The sequence below is a fragment of the Scyliorhinus canicula genome, chromosome 16, assembly GCF_902713615.1.
Source record: "Scyliorhinus canicula chromosome 16, sScyCan1.1, whole genome shotgun sequence".
Lineage (NCBI taxonomy): Eukaryota > Metazoa > Chordata > Chondrichthyes > Carcharhiniformes > Scyliorhinidae > Scyliorhinus > Scyliorhinus canicula.
In genome coordinates, this window is record NC_052161.1 from 6,790,141 (window position 1) to 6,816,376 (window position 26,236).

The window sequence follows — 26,236 nt, forward strand, 5'->3', positions numbered from 1 at the left end:
ATTTTTGTTGGCGGGGAGGGTACATTCCGTCAAAATGACGGTGCTTCCAAGGTTCTTGTTCCTCTTTCAGTGCCTGCCCATCTTCATCCCCAGGGCCTTCTTTAGGAGAGTGACTAGCAGTATTTTGAGCTTTGTGTGGGCGCATGGGACTCCGAGAGTGAAGAGGGTTTTCCCGGGGGGGGGGGGGGGGGGGGTGGTAAGGGCTATTTTTATTGCCTTATTATAGTTTCTATTTTTTTTCTACGGTTATGTAACTTAACATTATGGTAATTTAAGTTGTTGTTAATATGTTGTGTTGTTTAGTGAGGAGGGGCGAATGTTTATGATTGCTATTATTATTGTTATTGTTGGTATTTTATCATGGTTCGATGTTGTACAAATTCAAAATTTTTCAATAAAAATTATTTTAAAAAAAAAGAAATGTTTTTGTCTTATCACATGGCTTCAGTGATGTCATTGTGTGGGTGGAGCTGGGCTGTGGCTCTGGGTTTTTACTTTCGTTTTGAGTTTGAACTGGTTTGTACACCACAGGTTTAAGAAGAAGGTTTTTTTCTCTATCTGCGTTTTAAAAGCTGTTTCCAGACCGCTTGATAACTTGAAAAGAAATTGTTTTCTGGAAGAAATTCAAACCTGCTGTTTTGGAAAGGCAACAAGAGCATCCAAACCAGGTCTAGAGCTCTGTGTGATGGGCCACACCTTTGAAAAGGGGTTTCTGATTTGTGGGGTCTTGTTATTAAATTGGAACAGTTAAAGGTAGAATTTATTCAGGGTTATATATAGAGTACTGTAACTGTGTGGGGTATTTATGTTTGTAGTTGATAAAAATGCTTACTGTGTGTGTTTATAAAAATGTTAACTAAATTCGTTAACAAAAATAAGTGCTTAAGGCCTCTTGTTGAATAACATCTCAAAGGCAAGCCCTTGTCCTCTCCGTAAACAAAATCTATAAACAGTTGTAGGTCAGGGGAACTCCATGATATACTTTGGTGTTCTCTGAACCTTGGCCCATAACACCTACAAATAGCACCAAAGGGGTGGGTTTAAAACACAGACTACAGCAATGGGGGTCTGAGCCAGCCCCCCCCCCCAATCCTGAAGGCACGCCCCGATCCAGAGGGGCACCCCGATGAGGGGGTACCTTGAGTCCATGGACTTCACACCAAGCAGTTCCCCGCTCATCCACCCAGACCAGGCAGCCACAAACCCCCCACCCCCCAGCAGAAGCCTGACCCATTTTGAGAGTTTTGGTGAGTTTTCTCACCTTCTCGCTCCCTCTCAACAGCCGCCCAGGTTCCGCTCATAAATACTTTCACCAATTCAAGCCCATGTGACCTCCGCCGAAGTGGGGTGGGGTAAGCGGTGTCTAACCTGCGAACGAGATTTAAATCCATGCAAATGACTGTTTTGCATAGCCCCCCCCCCCCCCCCCCCCCCCCCCCCCCCCCCCCAGCGCTAACGTGGAACGGGGGCATCGCAACGGAATCGACGGCGGGTGCAAATGGCGATTTTTTTTCCATTGCATGCTATTCTCCGCCTAATCACAATTCCCGCTGCCGGTGTTGGGAAGTCATTTCAGCCCCATGTGTGATTCTCTGGAGCCTACAGCTGTGAATATAAAAGATTTGTTTTGGTTCTCTCACAAAGCACGAGCTGCAGAAATTAGAGGGTAATCTCCACATTATCCCTTGGTTCAGATCAGCAAATACCAATCATGTGCCTTTCACATAGTTCTGCCCTGGTATCATCTTCCCCGCCTGAGCGCAAATCCCCCCCCCCCCCCATGATTTACAAGCTCTCATTGTGTGTGTGTCATTTTATTCCATAACCGCACCACCTCACTATGGCAGCCAGCTTGTTCAATGACCTCAAAGTCATTGCATTCCCTGCATGTCAGGGCTGGTTTCCAAAGTTGTGCCAACCCCTCCCCCGCCCCCAACGCCCAACCAACCCAACACGAGTCAACCTTCCAGCAGTGCCCCCAGAGCCAGCCTGGGTGTATGAACATCCTCAGGGTCCACCTGCCCATCAACATGACTGCCATGCAAGTCCCCACCCACACACCCCCCCCCCACTCCCTCCCTATGCACACACAGCCCAACCAGCCAAGCAGTTATAAACCTCTCGGGGGACACTTTGTCCTCTTATAGCACAAGAGCCTGTTCCCAGCACAGATCGCAGGACACTGTCAATTCTGTGTGTGTGTGTGTGTGTGCCCGACAGAGAGGACCAGGCATGGACGTGGATGTGGAAATCAGCGCACTGATCGACAAGGTGGACTTAAAGGAAAGCTTGGAGAGAGCGGAGCAAGAGGTATTTATTATTCAATACAAATTAACAATCAAAACTTCAGGATTTTGGATAAATACTTGGAAAGGAGGGCAGCACGGTGGCGCAATGGGTTAGCACTGCTGCCTCATGGCGCCAAGGTCCCAGGTTCGATCCCGGCTCTGGGTCACTGTCCGTGAGGAGTTTGCACATTCTCCCCGTGTCTGCGTGGGTTTCGCCCCCACAACCCAAAGATGTGCAGGTTAGGTGGATTGGAAACGCTAAATTGCCCCTTAATTGGAAAACATTAATTGGGTACTCTAAATTTTTTTTTAAATACTTGGAAAGGAAGGAATTTGAAGGGGGAGAGGTAAAGAGCAGAGGACTGGGATTTATAGGATAACACTTTCAAGTAACCAGGATAGACATGATGGGCTGAATGGCCTCCTTTCACAATGTAAGACTCAGCAATATGGCTAAATTGATTAATTGGTCAATGGAGGATGTGAATATTTGATACCATGTTCAGGGCTTGGAATTCTGGTTAATGGCCTCCTCACTTCAGCTGATGGGTTGGAGGTACCGCCTCGGTCCCTCCCCACTCCACCGTGCCCCCCCCCCCCCCCCCCCTTCATCTCCTCTCCCTGCGCTAACCCACGTCAGTCACCATTCACAAGTCTAGAACCGGAGACCCGGAGGTTAGGGATATTGGCGACTCCGAAAATGTGCGGAAAGGAGTTGAAAAAGTGAATCCCAAATTATGTCCAAGTTTGGCAGCAACTTGGCAGCACGGTGGCCTAGTGGTTAGCACAACTGCCTCATGGCGCTGAGGTCCCAGGTTCGATCCCGGCTCTGGGTCACTATCCGTATGGAGTTTGCACATTCTCCCCGTGTCTGCGTGGGTTTCGCCCCCACAACCCAAAGGTGTGCAGAGTAGGTGGATTGGCCACGCTAAATTGCCCCTTAATTGGAAAAAATAATTGGCCACTCGAAATTTAAAAAAAAAGTTTGGCAGCAACTCCAGAACCAGGCTTAGGTCGGGAAAATGGTCACAGACAGTTCCGGATCGCACTGCGTTACTCAGAGGGTGGGGGTTGGACGCAGCACATGATTCCAGAAGACGCAGAGTGAGGGAACATTTCAGGGAGAATTGGAAAGATATTTGATGGGGTTTGAGACTGAGGGGCGCTGGTCTTTTCGGCCAATCAGATCCATTGTGGAGTTTTTTATGATCCGAGGTAGCAGACGTTGATCTGTACAGGCAGTTCCACTACACAGTTGACAAGATGGGAAGGTCGGTTCTGTTGGTAGATCAATGAAATTCCACTGCCCACTGAACTCTGACTCAATAGGTAGTACTGCTAGCGGCTAGTTTTTCGCTTTAAGGGCTGGCACAGACACGATGGGCTGAATGGCCACGTTCTGCACAGTAACTTTATGATGGCTCTCTGGATCACTCTTGCCTCCAAGTCAGAAGACTGTAGGTTCAAGTCCCATTCCAGACACTTTGGCCACATAATCCAGACTGACACTCCTAGTGCAGTACTGAGGGTGTGCCGCACTGTCAGATGGTCAGTACTGAGGGTGTGCCGCACTGTCAGAGGGTCAGTACTGAGGGAGTGCTGCACTGTCAGAGAGACAGTACTGAGGGAGTGCCGCACTGTCAGAGGGTCAGTACTGAGGGAGTGCCGCACTGTCAGAGGGTCAGTACTGAGGGAGTGCCGCACAGTCAGAGGGTCAGTACTGAGGGAGTGCTGCACTGTCAGAGAGTCATTCCTAAGGGAGTGCTGCACTGTCAGAGGGTCAGTACTGAGGGAGTGCCGCACTGTCAGAGGGTCAGTACTGAGGGAGTGCCGCACTGTCAGAGGGTCAGTACTGAGGGAGTGCCGCACTGTCAGAGGGTCAGTACTGAGGGAGTGCCGCACAGTCAGAGGGTCAGTACTGAGGGAGTGCTGCACTGTCAGAGAGTCATTCCTGAGGGAGTGCTGCACTGTCAGAGGGTCAGTACTGAGGGAGTGCTGCACTGTCAGAGGGTCAGTACAGAGGGAGTGCTGCACTGTCAGAGGGTCAGTACTGAGGGAGAGCTGCACTGTCAGAGGGTCAGTACTGAGGGAGCGCTGCACTGTCAGAGGGTCAGTACTGAGGGAGTGCAGCACTGTCAGAGAGTCAGTACTGAGGGAGTGCTGCTCTCTCAGAGGGTCAATAGTGAGGTAGTGCCGCACTGTAAGAGGGTCAGTACTGAGGGCATGCCGCACTGTCAGAGGGTCAGTACTGAGGGCATGCGCACTGTCAGAGGGTCAGTACTGAGGGAGTGCCGCACTGTCAGAGGGTCAGTATTGAGGGAGTGCCGCACTGTAAGAGGGTCCAAAGATGTGCGGGTTAGGTGGATTGGCCATGCTAAATTGCCCGTAGTGTCCTAAAAAAAAGTAAAGTTAAGGGGTAGTTGTTGGGTTACGGGTATAGGGTGGATATGTGAGTTTGAGTGGGGTGATCATTGCTCGGCACAACATCGAGGGCCGAAGGGCCTGTTCTGTGCTGTACTGTTCTAAATCAGTACTGAGGGCATGCCGCACTGTCAAAGGGTCAGTACTGAGGGAGTGTCACACTGTCAGAGGGTCAGTACTGAGGGAGTGCCGCACTATCAGAGGGTCAGTACTGAGGGAGTGCCGCACTGTCAGAGGGTCAGTACTGAGGGAGCGCTGCATTGTCAGAGGGTCAGTACTGAGGGAGCGCCGCACTGTCAGAGGGTCAGTACTGAGAGAGCGCCGCACTGTCAGAGGGTCAGTACTGAGGGAGTGCCACACTGTCAGAGGGTCAGTACTGAGGGAGTGCCGCACTGTCAGAGAGTCAGTACTGAGGGAGTGCTGCACTGTCAGAGGGTCAGTACAGAGGGAGTGCTGCACTGTCAGAGGGTCAGTACTGAGGGAGTGCTGCAGTGTCAGAGGGTCAGTACTGAGGGAGTGCCGCACTGTCAGAGGTGCCTTCCTTCAGAATTGATGTTTAACTGAGGCTCTCCTGGTGGATAGAAATGTTACTGGTCAAAATAATAGAAAAATTCTTCCTGGCAAATCTTTGTCCCTCAATCATTGTGTCTGTGAATATAGACCAGCTGGTCATTATCACATTGCTGTTTGTGCATCTTAATGTTAATAGATTGGCTGCATTGTTTCTGACAGTCGAATAGGCAATACACTAGGAGAATTATTCAATTGGTTGTTAAAGGCTTTGGGATGTTCCATGGCTGTGAAAACCACTGTAAATTTAACCTTTTTTCTTTCGCAAGGTTTACATATGGGAATCTTCAAATACAGGCCAAAAAGATTTGATCGGGGCAACGTGGTGGCGCAATGGTTAGCACTGCTGCCTCACAGCGCCGAGGTCCCAGGTTCGATCCCGGCTCCGGGTCACTGGGGATATTTTTGAGTATCCAAAAATAATTGGATACTCCAAATTTAAAAAAAAGATTTGATCGGAACAGCCTGGTGGTTTGATGTCCCCCCTGCTGAAAACGCTTGCAAAATATTCCATTGTCTGCGTCTGAAATGAGATACTAAACTTCTAATCACGCTGTAAAATAGAAAAACATTTCTTGTCAAGTCGATAAAGAAAAGACTCGTCTACTGACATTACCACAGCACCACCATATCCCACCACTATAGTTAATAATTCATGTTAAGTAGTCTGAGGTATTCAAATCTGACGAACACTGGATATCCTAAAGTAAGGAATAGTGTGGATCCTGGAGTGAGGAACACTGGGGTCATGGAATGAGGAAAACTGAATATCCTAAAGTAAGGAACACTGGATATCTGGGAGTGAGGAACACTGTGCAGCCTATAAAGTGAGGAATAGTCGGTGTCCAGGAATGAGTATCACTCAGAATTCCGGGAGTGAGGAACACTAGGCCAAGGATCAATGGAATAAAAATGGAAAATGCGCGAAAAGCTCAACTGGTCTGGCAGCATCTGTGGAGAGAGAAACAGAGTTAAAGTTTCACGTCTGTGTTTAACTCGGGGCGTGATCTAAGGGAAATGTTTCTAAGTGTGGTCGTGAGCAGGAACAGCTGGGTGTTTTCCCACGGCCAACCCAGCGAGGCTGTCACCAGTATCTAATCTTAATTAGGTCACTTAATGATGCCCCACGGACTTCATGTCGAAAAAAACTGTCCCGCCAGCTGACAGGCCTACCTGGGGCTGGTTTAGCTCACTCGGCTAAATCGCTGGCTTTGAAAGCAGACCAAGCAGGCCAGCAGCACGGTTTGATTCCCGTACCAGCCTCCCCGGACAGGTGCCGGAATGTGGCGACTAGGGGCTTTTCACAGTAACTTCATTGAAGCCTACTCGTGACAATAAGCGATTTTCATTTTCATTTTCATTTTCATTTTCACCTTCTAACGTCTCCAAGCAGCCATAAAGCACTTTATTGAAGTGTAGTCACCGTTGTAATGTCAACAAACACTGCAGTCACGTTGTGCACAGTACGATCCAGCAAATGGTCACATGATAAATGATCAGCTCATCTGTTACGTTTGCTGGTTGACACAGAAAACAATCACCGCAGAAAGAGAAGGCATTGCTGAATTTAAAAACTCCTTCAAGGAAGGGTTGCTATGTCCCAATAACATGCAAAACAGTGAAATGCTTGTTTCTCCCCCCATTTTTGTAGAAACCCCAGTGTGAGACGATGGCAATCAAAGACATGGACGCAGCGGGACTGAAAAAGGAGAAATACAGGGAGCCGGCTAAAGGCAGCAGATTTCAGGCAGTAAAGGTAATTGTCACTCAGTCCCACCACTAAGGTACATCAAATCTTTTCTAAAATGGGACCATCATTGAACAAAGTCAACAGATCGGGTTATGTGATAGAGGATCACTGCAGTGTGAGTCATGTGAGACAGTACTGTATCCCAATAGTGTGTTATGTCATATAAAATATTGTTGGAGAGAGTCATGTGACACCTGTCGCTACAGAAATTGTGATATAAAATATTGCAAGTGAGTCATGTGACACAGCATTGCTACAGTGAGTCATGTGACGCAATATCGCTACAGTACGTCATGTGACACAGTATCAGTACAATGAATCATGTGACACAGTATCGCTAGTGAGTCATGTGACACAGTGTCACTAGTGAATCATGTGACACAGTATTGCTACAGTGAGTCATGTGACACAGTATCAGTACAATGAATCATGTGACAGTATCGCGAGTGAATCATGTGACACAGTATCAGTACAATGAATCATGTGACAGTATCACGAGTGAGTCATGTGACACAGTATCAGTACAATGAATCATGTGACACAGTATCACTACAGTGAGTCATGTGACACAGCATTGCTTCAGTATGTCATGTGACACAGTATTGATTCAGTCAGTCATGTGGCACAGTATTGCTTCAGTGAGACATGTGACACAGTATTGCTACAGTGAGTCATGTGACACAGTATTGCTACAGTAAGTCATGTGACACAGCATTGCTTCAGTATGTCATGTGACACAGTATTGATTCAGTCAATCATGTGGCACAGTATTGCTTCAGTGAGACATGTAACACAGTATTGCTACAGTAAGTCATGTGATACAGTATTGCTTCAGTGAGACATGTGACACAGTATTGCTACAGTAAGTCATGTGACACAGTATCAGTACAATGAATCATGTGACACAGTATCGCTACAGTAAGTCATGTCACACAGCATTGCTACAGTGAGTCATGTGACACAGTATCACTAGTGAGTCATGTGATACAGTGTTGCTTCAGTGAGTCATGTGACACAGTATTGCTACAGTAAGTCATGTGACACAGTATCAGTACAATGAATCATGTGATACAGTATTGCTTCAGTGAGTCATGTGACACAGTATCGCTACAGTGAGTCATGTGACACAGTATCGCTACAGTGAGTCATGTGACACAGTATTGCTTCAGTGAGTCTTGCCATAGTATCGCTACAGTGAGTCATGTGACACAGTATTGCTTCAGTGAGTCATGTGACACAGTATCAGTACAATGAATCATGTGATACAGTATTGCTTCAGTGAGTCATGTGACACAGTATCAGTACAATTAATCATGTGACACAGTATCGCTGCAGTGAGTCATGTGACACAGTATCGCGAGTGAGTCATGTGACACAGTATCGCGAGTGAGTCATGTGACACAGTATTGCTACAGTGGGTCATGTGACACAGTATCACTTCAGTGAGACATGTGACAAAGTATTGCTACATTGAGTCATGTGACACAGTACTTACAGTGAGTCATGTGACACAGTATCGCGAGTGAGTCATGTGACACAGTATTGCTACATTTAGTCATGTGACACAGTACTTACAGTGAGTCATGTGACACAGTGTTGCTACAGTCAGTCATGTGACCCAGTATTGCTACAGTGAATCATGTGACACAGTATCAGTACAGTGAGTCATGTGACACATTTCAGGATTGTATTGCCACAGGTAAACAATACAATACAGTTGGTGTAGACAATATAGGAAAGCAGTGCCATTCACTGTGCCTGGCACATCTCCCAATGTCACTAACATCCCTGAACATGAAATACCACAGGAAATCAACCAGTAACCTTGGAAACGGTAATCAGATGCCAATGGTGACTCTTTTCCAGAAATCAGTATGTATATGAAATGTGCAGCAGCTTTGTTGAACAGCTGTTTTAAGACACAGATTTACTTAGTGACCTTTGTATTTTATTTCAGTGCCAGTAACATTTGCACCTGCTGTTGCGTTCAGGTCTGGAAGCATCCATTGGTGGAGGGGTCTGAGTGCCGAGTATTACACAGCAGACTTCCCCCTAAAATACTTCAGTTCCACCTGGTTTGAACTGAGGGCACAGAACTCTGCTAATCGTACTTGGGCACCCTCACTGTTCTTTATTCTAAATCACTTCCCGGATGGCCACCTCTGCACTAAACAGCTCAATGTAATCACTCTTAGACTGAGTGGCATGGACAATGGAAAACTGATCCTCTTCTGAGATTGAGATCAAGGCAACTAGTTTGGGCAGAGCAATGAGAATTCATCCTTCACCCCACCTTGCCACATTGCTGGGAGCGCAGAACTAAAAAAATCTCTGCGTGTGGGTGTCCCTGACGTTCTTTACTATGCCCTAGTTTCCCAGTACATCAACTACTTCATCAACTACTGCGGTTTGCTACAAATGAGTGACTTGCTCAGTCGCTTCAGGGGGCAATTAAGTGTCAACCACATTGGCGAGGGACTGAAGTCACAAAAAGACCCAGGGCATGATTCTCCCAAAAAATGACTAAGGACGCGATTCTCTGGCGACGTTGCACTCGAGCAAGAGCACGACGTGGCCGGAGAATCCCGGGAGAGTACCTCTCACAGGCTTCCCGGCAGCCTCCGTGCCTCGCGGGATTCAGCCAAGTTCCGCGAGGCGGAGTTGGAACTCCACCCAAAAGGGCCACACGACGCTCGCGGAAGTAGGTCTTAAAGACCTACATGCCCGATATCCACTAGCCTCCCTCAATCATCCGGCCTCCCTAGGGAGGCTGTAGCCAGCAGCCGATCAGTGCTGGTCCACACAAACGTGCATCAGGTGGAAAGGCACCCCGGGGGTGGGGGGGTCTCCTGGGCCATCGGAGATCCCTGGGGTGGTCAGGGTCAGTGCAGGGTGGCTGCCTGGCTCTCCCCCTGGAATGTGGGAACCTTGGCACTGCCCAGCTAGCACCTGCGCAGCTGGCATCTTGGCACTGCTACCAGGGGGGCAGTGCAAGGGTGCCTGGGTGGCACTGTCAAGGGGGGGGGGGTGCAGAGAAGGTAAGTAGGGGCCTCCAGGAGATTGGGTGGGTGCCCAGTGGGGGCCCTGGAAGGGAGGGGCCTGAAGAGGGGGGTGGCCCCAAGGGACCCCATAGTGGGGTAGTGTCCAAGTGTGTGTGGGGAGCGACATTGCCCACGGGTGGGGGTGTAGGGACTCACAAGATATCGGGGCATACTTTCAAAATGGGATTCCGATCTCGGAGTTCAGCTCCCCAGTGCTAAAAAAAATTCGAAGTCTGGGTTAAACCGGAGAGAAACGCCCCAGGGTCCAAAAAAGTGACTGAGTGTCATTGAATAGCGGTGGGGAACTCGGCAGCTGAGCCGGTGGGAAAATCCCTGAAAAACCAGCCACAAATTAAATTAGAAACATTTCCGGAGAATTGCGGGAATCACAGGGTGAAGGGTGAGACCCAGATCGCTATTCATCTGCACAGTGCAAAAAAAAAAGGACTCCTGCACGAAAGACGTTGAGCCAGATTCCCCAGGCATCTGATTCGCCCGACGCGGGACCCATCTGTTCACTGCTACCAAGGGGGAGCAGCATTTAAACCGTCCCTGAGCTCTCACTCCAGCAAGATGGCAGTGCGGAGACCTCCTCCTCGCTTTCTGGCCAGGCCTCTGCATGCCATGGAGGAGAGGCAGGGCACCCCCGAGGGGTTAGGAGACCCAAGAGCTCGGTGACAAATCCCACCTGGGTAGCAGTGGCGGCTGAAGTGAGTGCGGGCAGCGTGACCAGGCGGACCACTGTCCAGTGTAGGAAGAAGATGAATGACCTCTGACGAGCTGCAAGGGTAAGTTGCCACCTCTCTCTGCTCCTGGCATCAGCCACGTCTGCCACCCCAAAACTCCCCCCCCCCCCCCCCCCCCCCCCCCAATCCAATCCACTTCCATCCCTCACTCGGGAAAACGTTCTGCCTTAAAGACCTGCTATCCAATCTGATTGGCAATGACAGGAACTGCAGTGGATGAGAGAGGAAATATAGTTCCAGGGACCGGCCAGCAAGGTGGGTCTGGAGGTCCCAGGGTGGGGAGGGTAGGGAAGGGTGGTGGAAGGGGGTGATTGAGGCTTTTGGAGAGAGGCCAGGTGGGAGGGAGGTCTACTGGCTACCAGGCCGTAAGGGGCTTGGAGGAAGTCAGAAGGGGGCTTCCGATGGAGGCTCCCCACAGCTCCTACCCAGCCGAAGCCCGTTCATTTGAGGACATTCCCCAGGCCCGGAAACCCTCCTAAAAATCGCTGCGGGAACCCAGAGGGATTCCCGTTCCTTCAATTTCTCACTCCCCCTCCACCCCCCCCCCCCCCTTCCCGGTCCCCTCCTCACCTATAACCCCATCATCGGGGAGCATAAAATTCAAGGAATATAAGAAATAGGAGTATATATGGTTGATCTTCTACTTTCCCAATCTGTCCTTTAATTCCCTTCATGCTCAAAATAATTTTTTATCTTGAATATACTCAACAACTGAGCTCTCAAAGATCCCTGGGATAGGGAATTCCAAAGATTCACAATCCTCTGAGTAAAGAAATCTCTCCTCACCTCAGCTCAAAATGGCCGACTCCAATCTCTGACCCAACCAAGGGGCAGCACGGTAGCATTGTGGTTAGAACAATTGCTTCACAGCTCCAGGGTCCCAGGTTCGATTCCAGCTTGGGTCACTGTCTGTGCGGAGTCTGCACGTCCTCCCCGTGTGTGCGTGGGTTTCCTCCGGGTGCTCCGGTTTCCTCCCACAGTCCAAAGATGTGCAGGTTAGGTGGATTGGCCATGCTAAATTGTCCTTAGTGTCCAAAATTGCCCTTAGTGTTGGGTGGGGTTATGGGGATAGGGTGGACATGTTGACCTTGGGTAGGGTGCTCTTTCCAAGAGCCGGTGCAGACTCGATGGGCCGAATGGCCTCCTTCTGCACTGTAAATTCTATGAACTATGAACCTCTGCTGTCCTCGGGGAAATAGTTTCCGAAGAGAGCGGAACCTTCTCTCTTCGGCTAACAATGAAATTGGCCTGATGCTGGGATTAGACGGAGAGTTCCTGAGAGTTTTGCATTTTGTCACGTATCATGAATCACAGTGTGTGGCACATCAAAAACAGATGCCCCCGATTTGAGGGCCATGGGGGGCTGGCAGTGGCGAATTAGTCCTGGAAATCTCAGTTGTCACCACAGCCTCCTGATGAATTATTTGCCCTTAGTGATGCTTACTCAGTCAGTCAGCATGGGGCTGAACCGTCCCTCCGGAGCAGGAATGTGCAGCCATGACCCAGCTTATCCTGTCTCCCACTGCTGTTGTCTTCTTTCGTGGCTGCCAGTGCGGGAGATTGGGGTATATTTTTGTTTCCTGGCTGTGGTGTTAGATCTGAATTAATTTTTAAAAATTCATTTACGGGATGTGGGCGTCGCTGGCTGGGCCAACACTTATTGCCCATCCCTAATTGCCCTTCAGAAGGTGGTGGTGAGCTGCCTCCTTGAACCTGCTGCAGTCCGTGTGGTGTAGGTACACTCACTGTGCTGTTAGGGAGGGAGTTCCAGGATTTTGCCCCAGCGACAGTGAAGGAACTGCGATATATTCCCCAGTCAGGGTGGTGAGTGACTTGGAGGGGAACCTCCAGGTGGTGGGGTTCCCAGGTATCTGCTGCTCTTGTCCCTCTTGATGGTAGTGGTTGTGGATTTGGAAGGTGCTGCCTAAGGAACCTTGGTGAGTTACTGCAGTGCATCTTGTAGATGGTACACACGGCTGCCATTGTTTGTGTGGTGGTATGACTGGGAGGTTTACAGTACCTCAGAGTACTGCTGCCATTGGTGCAGAGGACTCACTGCCCATTGGCTCAGGCAGGTCATGTGTCTCTCTGCCAATTGGCTGAGGTCAGGCATGTGACTGCTCGCCGATTGGCCGAGAAGCCAGTAGCCCCTCCTACGAGGCGGGGTATAAGAACCCGTAGCAGCCGGCAGTCGGCCTTTCTCTGTAAGTCGACTGCCGGGCAGACAACTAGTTCATTAAAGCCTGATATATGGAACTTCTTCACGACTCGAGTCCAATTGATGGTGCATCAATTTGTCAGTGATGGAAGGAGTGAATGTTTGTGGAAGGGGGAGCAATCAAGTGGGGCTGCTTTGTCCTGAATAGTGTCGAGCTTCTTGAGAGTTGTTGGAGCTGCACTCATCCAGGCAAGTGGAGAGTATACCATCACACTCCTGACTTGTGCCTTGTCGATGGTGGACAGGCTTTGGGGGGGTCAGGAGGTGACTTCCTCCCTGTAGGATTCCTAGCCTTTGCCCTGCCCTGGTAGCCACAATATTAATGTGGCTAGTCCGGTTCAATTTCTAGTCAATGGTAACCCCCAGGATGTTGATTGTGGGGGATTCAGCAGTGGTAATGCCTTTAAATATCAAGGGACGGTGGTTCGATCCTCTCTTGTCGGAGGTGGTCATTGCCTGGCACATGTATGGCGCAAATGTAACTTGCCATTTGTCAGCCCCGAGCCTGGATATTGTCCAGGTCTCGCTGCATTTGGACATGGACTGCTTCATTATCTGAGGCGTCACGAATGGTGCTGAAGTTGTGCAATCATCCGCAAACATCATTGAAGCTGATTCATGAAACAGCTGAAGATGGTCGGGCCTAGGACACCACCCTGAGGAACTCCTGCAGTGATGTCCTGGAGCTGAGATGATTGACCTCCAACCACCACAACCATCTTCCCTTGTGCCGGGTATGACTCCAACCAGCGGAGAGTTTCCCCCTGATTCCCATTGACTCCAGTTTAGCTCGGGCCCCTTGATGCCACACTCTGTCAAATGCTGCCTTGATGTCAAGGGGCAGTCTCTCTCACCTCACCTCTGGCATTCAGCTCTTTTGTCCATGTTTGAACCAAGGCTGTAATGAGGTCAGGAGCTGAGTGACCCTGGGCGGAACCCAAACTGAGTGTCAGTGAGCAGATTATTGCTGAGTAAGTGCTGTTTGATAACATTTTTGATGACCCCTTCCATCACTTTACTAATGATTGAGAGTAGACTGATGGGGCGGTAATGGCCGGGTTGGATTAGTCCTCTTTCTTGTGTATAGGACGCACCTGGACAATTTACTACATTGCCGAGTCGATGCCAGTGTTGTAGCAATACAATAACAGAGGTGCAGCAAGTTCTGGAGCACAAGTCTTAAGTACTATTGCTGGAATATTGTCAGGGTCAGTAGCCTTTGCAGTATCCAGTGCCTTCAGCCATTTCTTGATATCACGGGGTGTATATTGAATTGATTGAAGTCTGATATCTGTGATGCTGGGGACCTCCGGAGGAGTATGAGATATATCAACAACTCGGCACTGCTGGCTGAAGATTGTCAGCCTTGTCTTTAGCACTGATGTGTTGGGCTCCTCCATCATTTTGTTTGGGGGAATATGTGGAGTCTCCTTCTCCAGTGAGTTGTTTAATTGTCCAGGGCAGTAGCAGGACTGCAGAGCTTAGATCTGATGTGTTGGTTGTGGAATTGCTTAGCTCTGTCTATTACTTGCTGCTTATTCTGTTTGGCACGGACATAGTCCTGTGTTATAGCTTCACCAAGTTGACGCCTCATTTTTAGGTCTACCTGGTGTTGCTCCTGGCATGCTGTCCTGCATTCTTCATTAAACCAGGGTTGATCCCCTGGCTGGGTGGTAATGGGAGAGTGGGGGAAATGGGGTGAGATACAGAGTAAATCTCCCTCTACACTGTCCCCATCAATCACTCCCAGGACAGGTACAGCCCGGGGTTAGATACAGAGTGAAGCTCCCTCTACACTGTCCCCATCAAACACTCCCAGGACAGGTACAGCACGGGGTTAGATACAGAGTAAAGCTCCCTCTACACTGTCCCCATCAAACACTCCCAGGACAGGTACAGCACGGGGTTAGATACAGAGTAAAGCTCCCTCTACACTGTCCCCATCAAACACTCCCAGGACAGGTACAGCAAGGGGTTAGATCCAGAGTAAAGGTCCTGATGTGTTGGGTACTCTGGATCTGTGGAGACTGCGTTTACCTCAGCAGTAACACATACAGGCTACCAACACTTGAAATAGCACAACACTATTTTATTAAACTAGGAACTGTTGAACATACTTTCACTGTGGGTCGACACTATGTTAGATTAAACTGAAGACCTATGCCTATCCTGACTAGTCTAGACTATCAGCACATGGTGAGGATCTGTGCTCCAAGCTGCGAGCTCTGTCCTTCTGAGAGGCTGCATCCCGAATGAGCGGGAAAACTAGTGCCCTCTGGCTTTATAGTGAGCGTGCTCTAACTGGTGATTGGCTGCGGTGTTGTGTGTGTTGATTGGTCTTGCAGTGTGTCAGTCAGTGTGTGTCTGTACCATGATATACTGATGTGTATATTATGACATTCCCCTTTTATTAAAAAATGTATGGTTGTGGTAATAAATAATGTGTGGTGAGAATGTTCCTAACTACGTTAGGTATGTGAAGGCATATTTACAAGACTATGCACATAAACACTAATCTATTTACATTGGAAGGTGTCTAGTGCAGATGGACAGTATGCAACAAAACAGTAACTAGATCAACATTATATACAAACCAGTGAGTAGATTAAACAAAGCAACAAAACAATTCAGAGAGTCCATGAATTCAAAAAGTTCATAAATTTAGTCTCTGAGGTGGGCGACGAGTTCTGGTTGACCAAAGGAGCATTTGGCCCTGTTGAGGTGGAGGCCATGTTCATGTATCCGTCCGAAGACGCGCTGGAGGCGATTACTGTGCTCCTGCGGGGTGGTGGACCCGATGATTATGTCGTCCACATAGACGCCAACGCCTTCAATACCTTCCATCATCTGTTCCATAATCCTATGGAACACTTCTGATGCAGAGATGATCCCGAACGGCATCCTGTTGTAGCAATACCTGCCAAAGGGGGTATTAAAAGTGCAGAGTTTCCTGCTGGATTTGTCGAGCTGGATCTGCCAGAACCCCTTCGAGGCATCTAGCTTGGTAAAGAACTTAGCGCGAGCCATCTCAAAGGCGAGTTCTTCGCGCTTTGGAATGGGATAGTGCTCTCTCATAATATTGCGGTTGAGGTCCTTGAGATTAATCCATATTCTCAATTCGCCGGAAGGTTTTTTCACGCATACCATGGAGCTGACCCAGTCGGTCGGTTCCGTGACTCTGGAAATCACTCCTAGGTCCTGGAGGTCCTGCAGCTGCTGCTTGAGGCGGTCCTTGAGGGGTGCTGGGACCCTGCGAGGTGCATGTACCACAGGCATGGCATTGGGTTTCAACAAGGTCTTATAGGTATACGGGAGCGTGCTCATGCCCTCGAAAACATTGTGATATCGGTTAAGAATGGCGTCCAGCTGCGCCCTAAAATCAGTGTCCTGAGATGCAGACGCGTCAGCAGGTGGCAGGGAGTGAACCCTCTGGACCAGGTTCAGCAGTTTGCATGCCTGCGCACCAAGCAGGGAGGCTTTGGAGGATCCCACTATTTCAAATTGAAAGATGGCTTTAAGTGACCTGTGCGCCATTTCAAGTTGGCATGAGCCACTGGCAGCAATGGCATTGCCATTATAGTCTAACAGCTGGCAGGCTGATGGCAGGATGGTTGGCTTGACACAAAGGCTTTCGAGGTCAGACCGCGCAATGAGATTGGCGGAGGCGCCGGTGTCCAGGAGGTATCGGATTCGGGATCGGTTGACCGTGAGGGTGGCACACCACTCATTGTCCGGATCAATGCTGTGTACCGGTAGAGGCTGGGCTTTTTGCTTCGGGGGCACCCTGTGTTTGGTAATGATACCGACTGGAAATGGAGCTTTAGGGTCCTCGGTGTCAAGGTCAGGCAGCAGGTCAGAATCGGGTTCGGTGACCGTGGGTTGGATGGCGCGGACATCCCTGCCTAGCTGGTTGGAACGATGAGAGTTGGCAGGCTGAGCTGACCTGCATAAAGCAGCATAGTGGCCATGTTTGCCACATTGTAGGCAGCGTCGGGATTTTGCAGAACATTGCCGCTTTAAGTGGGCGGAGCCACAGTTGCCGCACGTTGTAACGTCAGGATGCTAGTTGCGCCACCGCGGATGCACTGTGCAGTCAGACGTGGTGCGCGCCTGCGCAGTGCGATCTTCGGCGTCGCCGTCCCCTCGTTCAGTGCGCGCATGCGCGGGAGGCCGTGAAATGCGTGCGAAATGGCTGCCCTCATTCGGGTTGAGGCCCTGGAGTTGCTTGATTGCTTGGACCCGTTCTGCCTGGTGGGGTCCTTGCCGCGCCGTTTCAGCCACTTGGATGTGCGAGTATCGGTTAGTGGTGTGTTCATGCAGAACGCAGGTCTCGATGGCAATCGCTAGGGTGAGCTGTTTAACCTTGAGGAGCTGCTGGCGTAAGGGGTCCGACTGAACACCGAAAGCGATCTGGTCGCGTATCATGGAGTCGGAGGTGGAGCTGTAATTTCTGGACTGCGCAAGGATGCGGAGGTGGGTGAGAAAGGACTGGATAGGTTCATCCTTACCCTGCAAACGCTGTTGGAAGATCTCGCACTGGAAACTTTCATTCACCTCGATGTCGCAGTGACTGTCAAACTTGAGGAGGACCGTCTTGAATTTTGATTTGTCTTCACCATCAGCAAAAATGAGAGAGTTGAAGATGTGGATGGTGTGGTCCCCAGCCGTGGAGAGGAAGAGAGCGATCTTCCTGCTGTCTGAAGCAGCTTCCAGGTCTGTGGCTTCAAGGTAAAGCTGGAAGCTTTGTTTGAAGATTTTCCAGTTGGCACCGAGGTTGCCGGTGATGCGGAGCGGCGGTGGGGGGCGGACGCTGTCCATATTCCAGGATGGCTGATTGTTGGTCGAAGGCAGATCAGTTGAAGGTAGGTCTAATAAGTTCTAACATCACGTACTGGTACCATGATGTGTTGGGTACTCTGGATCTGTGGAGACTGCGTTTACCTCAGCAGTAACACATACAGGCTACCAACACTTGAAATAGTACAACACTATTTTATTAAACTAGGAACTGTTGAACATACTTTCACTGTGGGTCGACACTATGTTAGATTAAACTGAAGACCTATGCCTATCCTGACCAGTCTAGACTATCAGCACATGGTGAGGATCTGTGCTACAAGCTGTAAGCTCTGTCCTTCTGAGAGGCTGCATCCCGAATGAGCGGGGAAACTAGTGCCCTCTGGCTTTATAGTGCGTGTGGTCTAACTGGTGATTGGCTGCGGTGTTGTGTGTGTTGATTGGTCCTGCTGTGTGTCAGTCAGTGTGTGTCTGCACCATGATATACTGGTGTATATTATGACAGGTCCCTCTACACTGTCTCCATCAAACACTCCCAGGACAGGTACAGCACGGGGTTAGATACAGAGTAAAGCTCCCTCTACACTGTCCCCATCAAACACTCCCAGGGCAGGTACAGCATGGGGTTAGATACAGAGTAAAGCTCCCTCTACACTGTCCCCATCAAACACTCCCAGGGCAGGTACAGCACGGGGTTAGATACAGAGTAAAGCTCCGTCTACACTGTCCCCATCAAACACTCCCAGGACAGGTACAGCACGGGGTTAGATACAGAGTAAAGCTCCCTCTACACTGTCCCCATCAAACACTCCCAGGGCAGGTACAGCATGGGGTTAGATACAGAGTAAAGCTCCCACTACACTGTCTCCATCAAACACTCCCAGGACAGGTACAGCACAAGGTTAGATACAGAGTAAAGCTCCCTCTACACTGTCTCCATCAAACACTCCCAGGACAGGTACAGCATGGGGTTAGATACAGAGTAAAGCTCCCTCTACACTGTCCCCATCAAACACTCCCAGGACAGGTACAGCACGGGGTTAGATACAGAGTAAAGCTCCCTCTACACTGTCCCCATCAAACACTCCCAGGACAGGTACAGCATGGGGTTAGATACAGAGTAAAGCTCCCTCTACACTGTCCCCATCAAACACTCCCAGGACAGGTACAGCACAAGGTTAGATACAGAGTAAAGCTCCCTCTACACTGTCTCCATCAAACACTCCCAGGACAGGTACAGCATGGGGTTAGATACAGAGTAAAGCTCCCTCTACACTGTCCCCATCAAACACTCCCAGGACAGGTACAGCATGGGGTTAGATACAGAGTAAAGCTCCCTCTACACTGTCCCCATCAAACACTCCCAGGACAGGTACAGCACGGGGTTAGATACAGAGTAAAGCTCCCTCTACACTGTCCCCATCAAACACTCCCAGGACAGGTACAGCACGTGGTTAGATACAGAGTAAAGCTCCCTCTACACTGTCCCCATCAAACACTCCCAGGACAGGTACAGCACGGGGTTAGATACAGAGTAAAGCTCCCTCTACACTGTCCCCATCAAACACTCCCAGGACAGGTACAGCACGGGGTTAGATACAGAGTAAAGCTCCCTCTACACTGTCCCCATCAAACACTCCCAGGACAGGTACAGCACGGGGTTTGATACAGAGTAAAGCTCCCTCTACACTGTCCCCATCAAACACTCTCAAGATTCTTTTCTCCTTCCTGTCTTCCTTCTTATTTCCCTCCCTCACTCTCTCGCTCTCGTTGTTCCTTCCTCTCCTCGCCTTCCCAGGTGTAGAGTTCACATTCCAGCTTTCCTTGTGTCCGAGCCGGTGTGAAAGTTCATCCTCCTGTCGAGACTGGAAGCCGGAAACAGCAGCCGAGGACAGGCTGACCTTTCTCCTGTTCTTCTTGTTGCAGGGCGAAGAAAGAGTGAGAAGGACCTCGAGGGACCTGCGTCAAGAGATAATCAGTACTGGAGGGATTGAAAATTTAATTCAGCTTCGAAAGCGGAGGAAGAACAAGAAGAAGGCCCCAGCTCCTGAAGCAGAGAAGGAGCCAGAGGAAATTGTAAGTGTATCGTTTAAAAAACAGATACAAAGCCAGATGTTCCTGCTGTGACATCAGGGGGTGAACTCATCACACGGTCCTCAACATTCTTTCAATTTGTTTACATGAGGTGAATTATTGCTCACGGTGGAATAGGATTCGGGTGATGGAAAAGATTAGGGTTTCGGCTAGATTTAGAGAAAGACGCCATATACTGCTCACTATCGTCCTTTCGGAAAGAGAGAGAGGGGGGCAAAATATCCTGGGTCTTCATCTGCACACCATGTGTAGATGGGGCGGCACCGTAGCACAGTGGTTAGCACAGTTGCTTCACAGCGCCAGGGTCCCAGGTTCGATTCCCGGCTTGGGTCACCGTCTGTGCAGAGTCTGCACGTTCTCCCCGTGTCTGCGTGGGTTTCCTCCGGGTGCTCCAATGATGTGCAGGTTAGGTGGGTTGGCCACGCTAAATTGCCCGTAGTGTCCAAAATGGTTAGGTGTGGTTACTGAGTTACGGGGCTAGGGTGGCGGCGTGGGCTTAAGTACAGACCAGTGCTGACTCGATGGGCCAAATGGCCTCCTTCTGCACTGTAGATTCTTTTTTGTTTCTGTAAATTTAGTGTACCCAATTCATTTTTTTCCGATTCAAGGGCAATTTAGCGTGGCCAATCCACCTACCCTGCACATTTTTGGGTTGGGGGGGGGGGGGGGGGGGGGATCACTGCTATTCTTCACAACAATGTCATAGAATCTTTTAAATCCACCGAGAGGGCAGAGAGGGGCCTCGGTTTCATCTCTCGTGCAGCAGTGCAGCACTCCTTCAACACTGCACTGGACGGGCAGCACGGTGGCCTAGTGGTTAGCACAACCGCCTCACGGCGCTGAGGTCCCGGGTTCGATCCCGGCTCTGGGTCACTGTCCGTGTGGAGTTTGCACATTCTCCCCGTGTTTGTGTGGGTTTCGCCCCCACAACCCAAAAATGTGCAGAGTAGGCGGATTGGCCATGCTATATTGCCCCTTAATTGGAAAAATAATTGGGTAATCTAAATTTTAAAAAAAAACACTGCACTGGACTGTGAAATGAAATTAAATGAAATGAAAATCGCTTATTGTCACGAGTGGGCTTCAATGAAGTTACTGTGAAAAGCCCCTAGTCGCCACATTCCGGCGCCTGTTCGGGGAGGCTGGAACGGGAATTGAACCCACGCTGCTGGCCTGCCTTGGTCTGCTTTCAAAGCCAGTGATTTAGCCCAGTGTTAAACCAGCCCCTCGCATTCCCCAGTGGGATTTGAATCTGGAACGTTGACTTGTCGGTGGGAATGGTATCAACTAAGCCACAGCTGAAACACCGAAAACAACCCACCAGCTCCAAATAATCCTTCAATTAAGGTAGGATCAACTAGGTGAAAAAAAAATCCACAAATTCATCTCGAAATGGATTTTGGTAGAATTCAAATTCAGCCCCTCAGGCCCATCGCTCAACCAATCCATCTCTCTGTGATCCAGGAGAAGGTCTCCTGTTCTCGAATAGGGAGCCAGCGGTGCAGCAGAATTGATTGGTCGAGCCTGCTCCGCCGGTCGGAAACTATTGTAACCTCAACCCCACATCGACCCCCGATAACCTTTCACCCCCTTGTTTATCAAGAATCTATCCAGCTCTGCCTTAAAAATATTCAAAGACGGGCGGCATGGTGGCACCGTGGTTAGCACTGCTGCCTCACGGCGCCGAGGTCCCAGGTTCGATCCCGGCTCTGGGTCACTGTCCGTGTGGAGTTTGCACATTCTCCCCGTGTTTGCGTGGGTTTCGCCCCCACAACCCCAAAGATGGGCAGGGTAGGTGGATTGGCCACGCTAAATTGCCCCTTAATTGGAAAAAAAAATGAATTGGGTACTCTAAATTTAAACAAATATATTCAAAGATTTTGCTTCCACTGCCTTTTGTGGAAGAGAGTTTCAGAGACTCAACCCTCTGAGAGACAAAAATTATCCTCACCTCTGTCTTAAATGGGTGACCTCTTCATTTTTAAACAGTGCCCCCGAGTTCTGGATTCTCCCACATCCTCTCCACATCCGCCCTGTCGAGACTCGTTAGGATTTTACGTGTTTTAATCAAGTCGCCTCTCACGCTTCCAAACTCCGGCAGATACAAGTCCAGCCCCTCCAATCTTTCCTCATAAAGCAACCCGCCCATTCCAGGTGTTAGTGTAGTAAACCTTCTCCGAATTGCTCCCAACACATTTCTATCTTTCCTTACCCAAGGAGGCCAATCCTGTGCCCCCCCCCCCAACCGCGAGCTTCTCGGCAGCGGGAGGCGGCGCGCGTTCGCTGTCGGCGGGATTCTCTGTTTCCGCCGCTTGTCAACGGAATTTCCCATTGAAGCCGCTCCACGTGGGCGTGGGCGAGCTGCCGGACAATTCCGGCCTTTGGTTGAGAGAGATTCTGACGGGAGATTCAATCTTTGAGAAACGATATCTCTTTTTCCAGACTGGTCCCGTTGACGTCCCGATGTTTCTGAATTCTGCAGTCCAGGGGAAAATGAACATCATCGAGAAATACCTGGCAGACGGAGGCTGCCCTGATGCCTGCGATGAGGTCAGTGCAGAGTTCTGGCTTCGTTTCCCTCTGATTTGTCCTGTATATTTTTTTGAATCCTGTTTCTCCAGCAGAGCAGATCTGTCCACTCTTGGCCTCCACTTAGCATCAATCCGATGGGTCTCACACACCTGCGCCATATCTTTTGCTCACCACTGCCGTTGGTCAAAAACAACGACAGCAACCTGCATTCATATAGCACATTCAACGCAGTAAAACATTGCAAGGCGCTTCACAGGATCCTTAACAGGCAAAATATCACACATCCCAACGCTAGGAGATATTAGAGCAGGTGATCAAGAGCTTAGTCAAAGAGATAGGTTTAAAGGAGAATCTTAAAGGAGGGGGGGGGGGGTGGGTAGGGGTATGGAGGCTGAGAAGATTGGGGATGGAGTTCCAGGCGGCATGTGGCGCAGTGGTTAGCACTGGGACTGCGGCGCTGAGGATCTGGGTTCGGATCCCGGCCCTGGGTCACTGTCCGTGTGGAGTTTGCACATTCTCCCCATGTCTGCGTGGATTTCACCCCCACAACCCAAAGATGTGCAGGTTAGGTAGATTGGCCACGCTAAATTGCCCCTCAATTGGAAAAAAAGACGATTGGGTACTCTAAATTTATTTTTATAAATGGAGAGAGTTCCAGAGCTAAGCAGTGAAAGTCAGGGCCATCAATGGCAGAGCGATGAAAATGGGTTACTGTGTGATAGTCTGGAATTGGAGGAGCGCAGAGATCGCAGAAGATTGTGGGGCTGGAGGAGATTCCAGAGATAGGGAGAGGTGAGGCCATGTATGTTATGGGGCATTGAGTAACAGCAGAATCATCCTGGTGGTGGTGCCCCTTTGACCCAACAACAGCTTGCATTTGTGTAGCACCTAATAACTGGGGGGGGGGGGGTGGGAAACATCCTCTGAAGCTTCACAGAAATGTAGGCTGGGAAGCTCTGCTCACATCCTCCCCCAGTGGCAGGTTTTCCGACGACATCCCAAAACGCTACTGTGGTCGTCGGTATTAGGGGTATTACGGTACCCAGGTTGAGGCTGTAAGACCATTGGTGTGGGAGGTACCTGAGACGGCAAGATCATTGGTGAAGCCTGCCTGCTGGTTCCGCCCAGTAAGGCGGAGTATAAGAGTCTGTGTCTCCCTAGCTGCTGCATTCTGCACCTGCGCTGCTGGGGGAAACATCTAGTCCAATAAAGCCTTCAATTGTCGTCCAATCTCGCTTCGAGAGTTATTGATCGTGCATCAGCTAAACAGCCAATTAAATACCTTTTGAAGTGTAGGCACGGTTGCAATGTGGGAAAGTCAACAGCCAACTTGCACACAGCAAGAGGCAATGTCCCATGAACGGCAATGTGATAGTGAGCAGATATATTTTAATTCCGTTAGTTGAGGAATAGTAATTGGCCAGAATATCGAGTAAAGCTCCCCTGCTGTACTCTGAAATAGAAACATAGAAAATAAGAGCAGGAGGAGGCCATTCAGCCCTTCGAGCCTGCTCCGCCATTCATTGTGGTCATGGCTGATCACCAACTCAATAACCTGATCTTGCTTTCCCCCCGCAGTGTTCTTTAATCCCCTTCGCCCTAAAGCGCTATAAAATGTTTTGGCCTCAACTACTTCCTGTGGTATGAATTCCACAGGCTGACCACTCTCTGGGTGAAGAAATTTCGCCTCTTCCAAATGGCGTCATTTAGGCGATTGGGGAGAACATGGGGGGGGTGGTGGGTGTGTGGTAGGGTGTGTGCCGTGCGGCTGGCTTCAACAAGGGAGGTGTAGCTCCATGAAGGTTAACACCAGAAAAGAGTTGAACTTAAAATGCCCACATTGTCATCAAGCTGCCTCACTCATACCCTTTAGTAAAGTGAACCTGGCGATCGGATCTTCGCCAAGGCTGCATGTGAGTCCATTCCCTCACTGGGTGATCAACGCTTAGTGAACTGACCATGCACTCTATCTGCTTCATCATAAATTCAATCTCTACTTTCGGGGACAGTGAGAAATGGGTAACAAATGCAACCCGGTCAGTGTTCACCGAGATCAAATAATAACCGGGCATGAATAATACAACAAACTTGCTTTGGAATTTGTAATGTTTTGATGTGGTCGGTAACACGGACCTCGATACCCGGAGGGGTTGGCTGGATTGAATGCCCAATCTGCTGACTGTGATTCTTTCATGTATTTTGCTCCACAGTTTAAGCGGACTGCCTTACACAGAGCCTCTCTCGAGGGTCACACTGACATTGTGATCAAACTTCTGGAAGGAGGAGCAAGTGTTGATTTCAAGGACAGGGTGAGTGTTCCAATCCGCAACTTTACTACCATTCTGCCATGAGAGCGAGCGAGAGAGACTTGCATTTAAATAGTGCCTGTCACAACCATACAACACCCTAAGTCATTTTACACCCAATAGAGCACTTTTTGCAGAGTACTCATTGCTGTAATGTAGGGAAATGGGGCAGCCAATGTGTGCACAGCAAGCTCCCACAGTCAGCAATGTGATCATGACCACATTGATTGGGTGATAAACGTATGAATTCCCCTGCTCTTCTTCAAATAGTGGCTTTGCGATCTTTTACATCCACCAGAGAGAGTTGACAAGTGGAGGGGATTCCCCCCCCCCCCACCCCCGCAGCATGGTTTTTGGTGGCAGACATGGCTCACCATTGGCTGCCGGTGAGATGCCCCGCCCAAGGCCTCAGTTTAACGTCTTATCTGAAACACTGGGCGGAATCCTCTGCCGGCGGGATGTTCCACTTTGCCCGCAGCCCGAGGGGTTTCCCGACGGCGTGGGGCTGCCCCATAATGGGAAACCCCATTGACCGGTCGGCGTAATGAAACATCCCGCCGGCGGGCTGAACCAGATATCTGGCACGGGGGGGTGGAGAATCCAGCCCAGTATCTCTGACTGTGCAGCTCTCCCTCAACACTGCTCTGGGAATGTCAGCCTCTGCTCAACACTCTGGGTTTTGGGATCATGGAAGCTGTGACTGATGCTACAGCACAGCTTGATGAAGGATCTCTAAGACCTTGCAACTGGTTGCAAAGATAGTCAGTGACAATGGGCATATTATTGGATTATGTATGTGCCTGTCAGACCCGAGTGAGGGACAGTGATTGGGACCACTCCTAAGTTAGGTCTTGTATTCGCTCAATATTAACAAACGCATATTCCCTTTCCAGGAGAGATATCTGCAGAGCCCCAGTCATCCGATTCTAATTATCCACAAACTGGGCCTTGTTAAATCACGGACCTGTTTGAACGGCTCCTGACTCGGTGATGGGATGAGGCCATTAAATATCGCGAGAGGCCTCTCGAGAGATTTACAATGCTTGGGATGCTTCATGAGATCTAACGAGATCTTGGAAGACGTCACGATCTGGATCGCGCCCTCACTGGGTGGGATCCAGAATTTCGTATTTAAGTGGGCAGTTAGCTTCATTTAAATATGTCCATGGGGATTTTCCCAAGACCGAGCTCGAACGCCCAGACCTGGGAGGCCACGCCAAGGCGCCGTTCAGCACTGGTCCGCGTAATCATGAACCAGGTGTAATGGCACCTGGAGCGTCTCCCAGGCGATCGGAGGCCTCCGGGTGGGCAGGCTGTGGGCAGGGTCCAACTCTGGCACCCCCGGTGCGAACCGGGCACCTTGGCACTGCCACTCTTGCAGTGCCAAGCTGCCCGGGTGCCAGGTTGCTAGGGATTGAACCCCAGGAGTGCCCTGCCCTTATCAGGTGGTGTGAGGAGGGGGGGGGGGGGGGG

General features: G+C 49.9%; 1 protein-coding gene across 1 annotated transcript in view; it reads left to right on the forward strand.

The window, feature by feature from the left end:
* Positions 1–2,158: 2,158 nt before the first annotated feature.
* Positions 2,159–26,236, forward strand: part of LOC119950952 (ankyrin repeat domain-containing protein 2-like) — a 35,219-nt gene continuing 11,141 nt past the window's right edge. Inside the window, exons 1-5 of the mRNA XM_038773971.1 lie at positions 2,159–2,310; positions 6,931–7,035; positions 19,758–19,907; positions 22,368–22,475; positions 24,668–24,766. Coding sequence (XP_038629899.1) covers positions 2,233–2,310; positions 6,931–7,035; positions 19,758–19,907; positions 22,368–22,475; positions 24,668–24,766 — 540 coding nt within the window. The 5' untranslated portion in view covers positions 2,159–2,232. The remainder of the gene's footprint in view (positions 2,311–6,930; positions 7,036–19,757; positions 19,908–22,367; positions 22,476–24,667; positions 24,767–26,236) is intronic.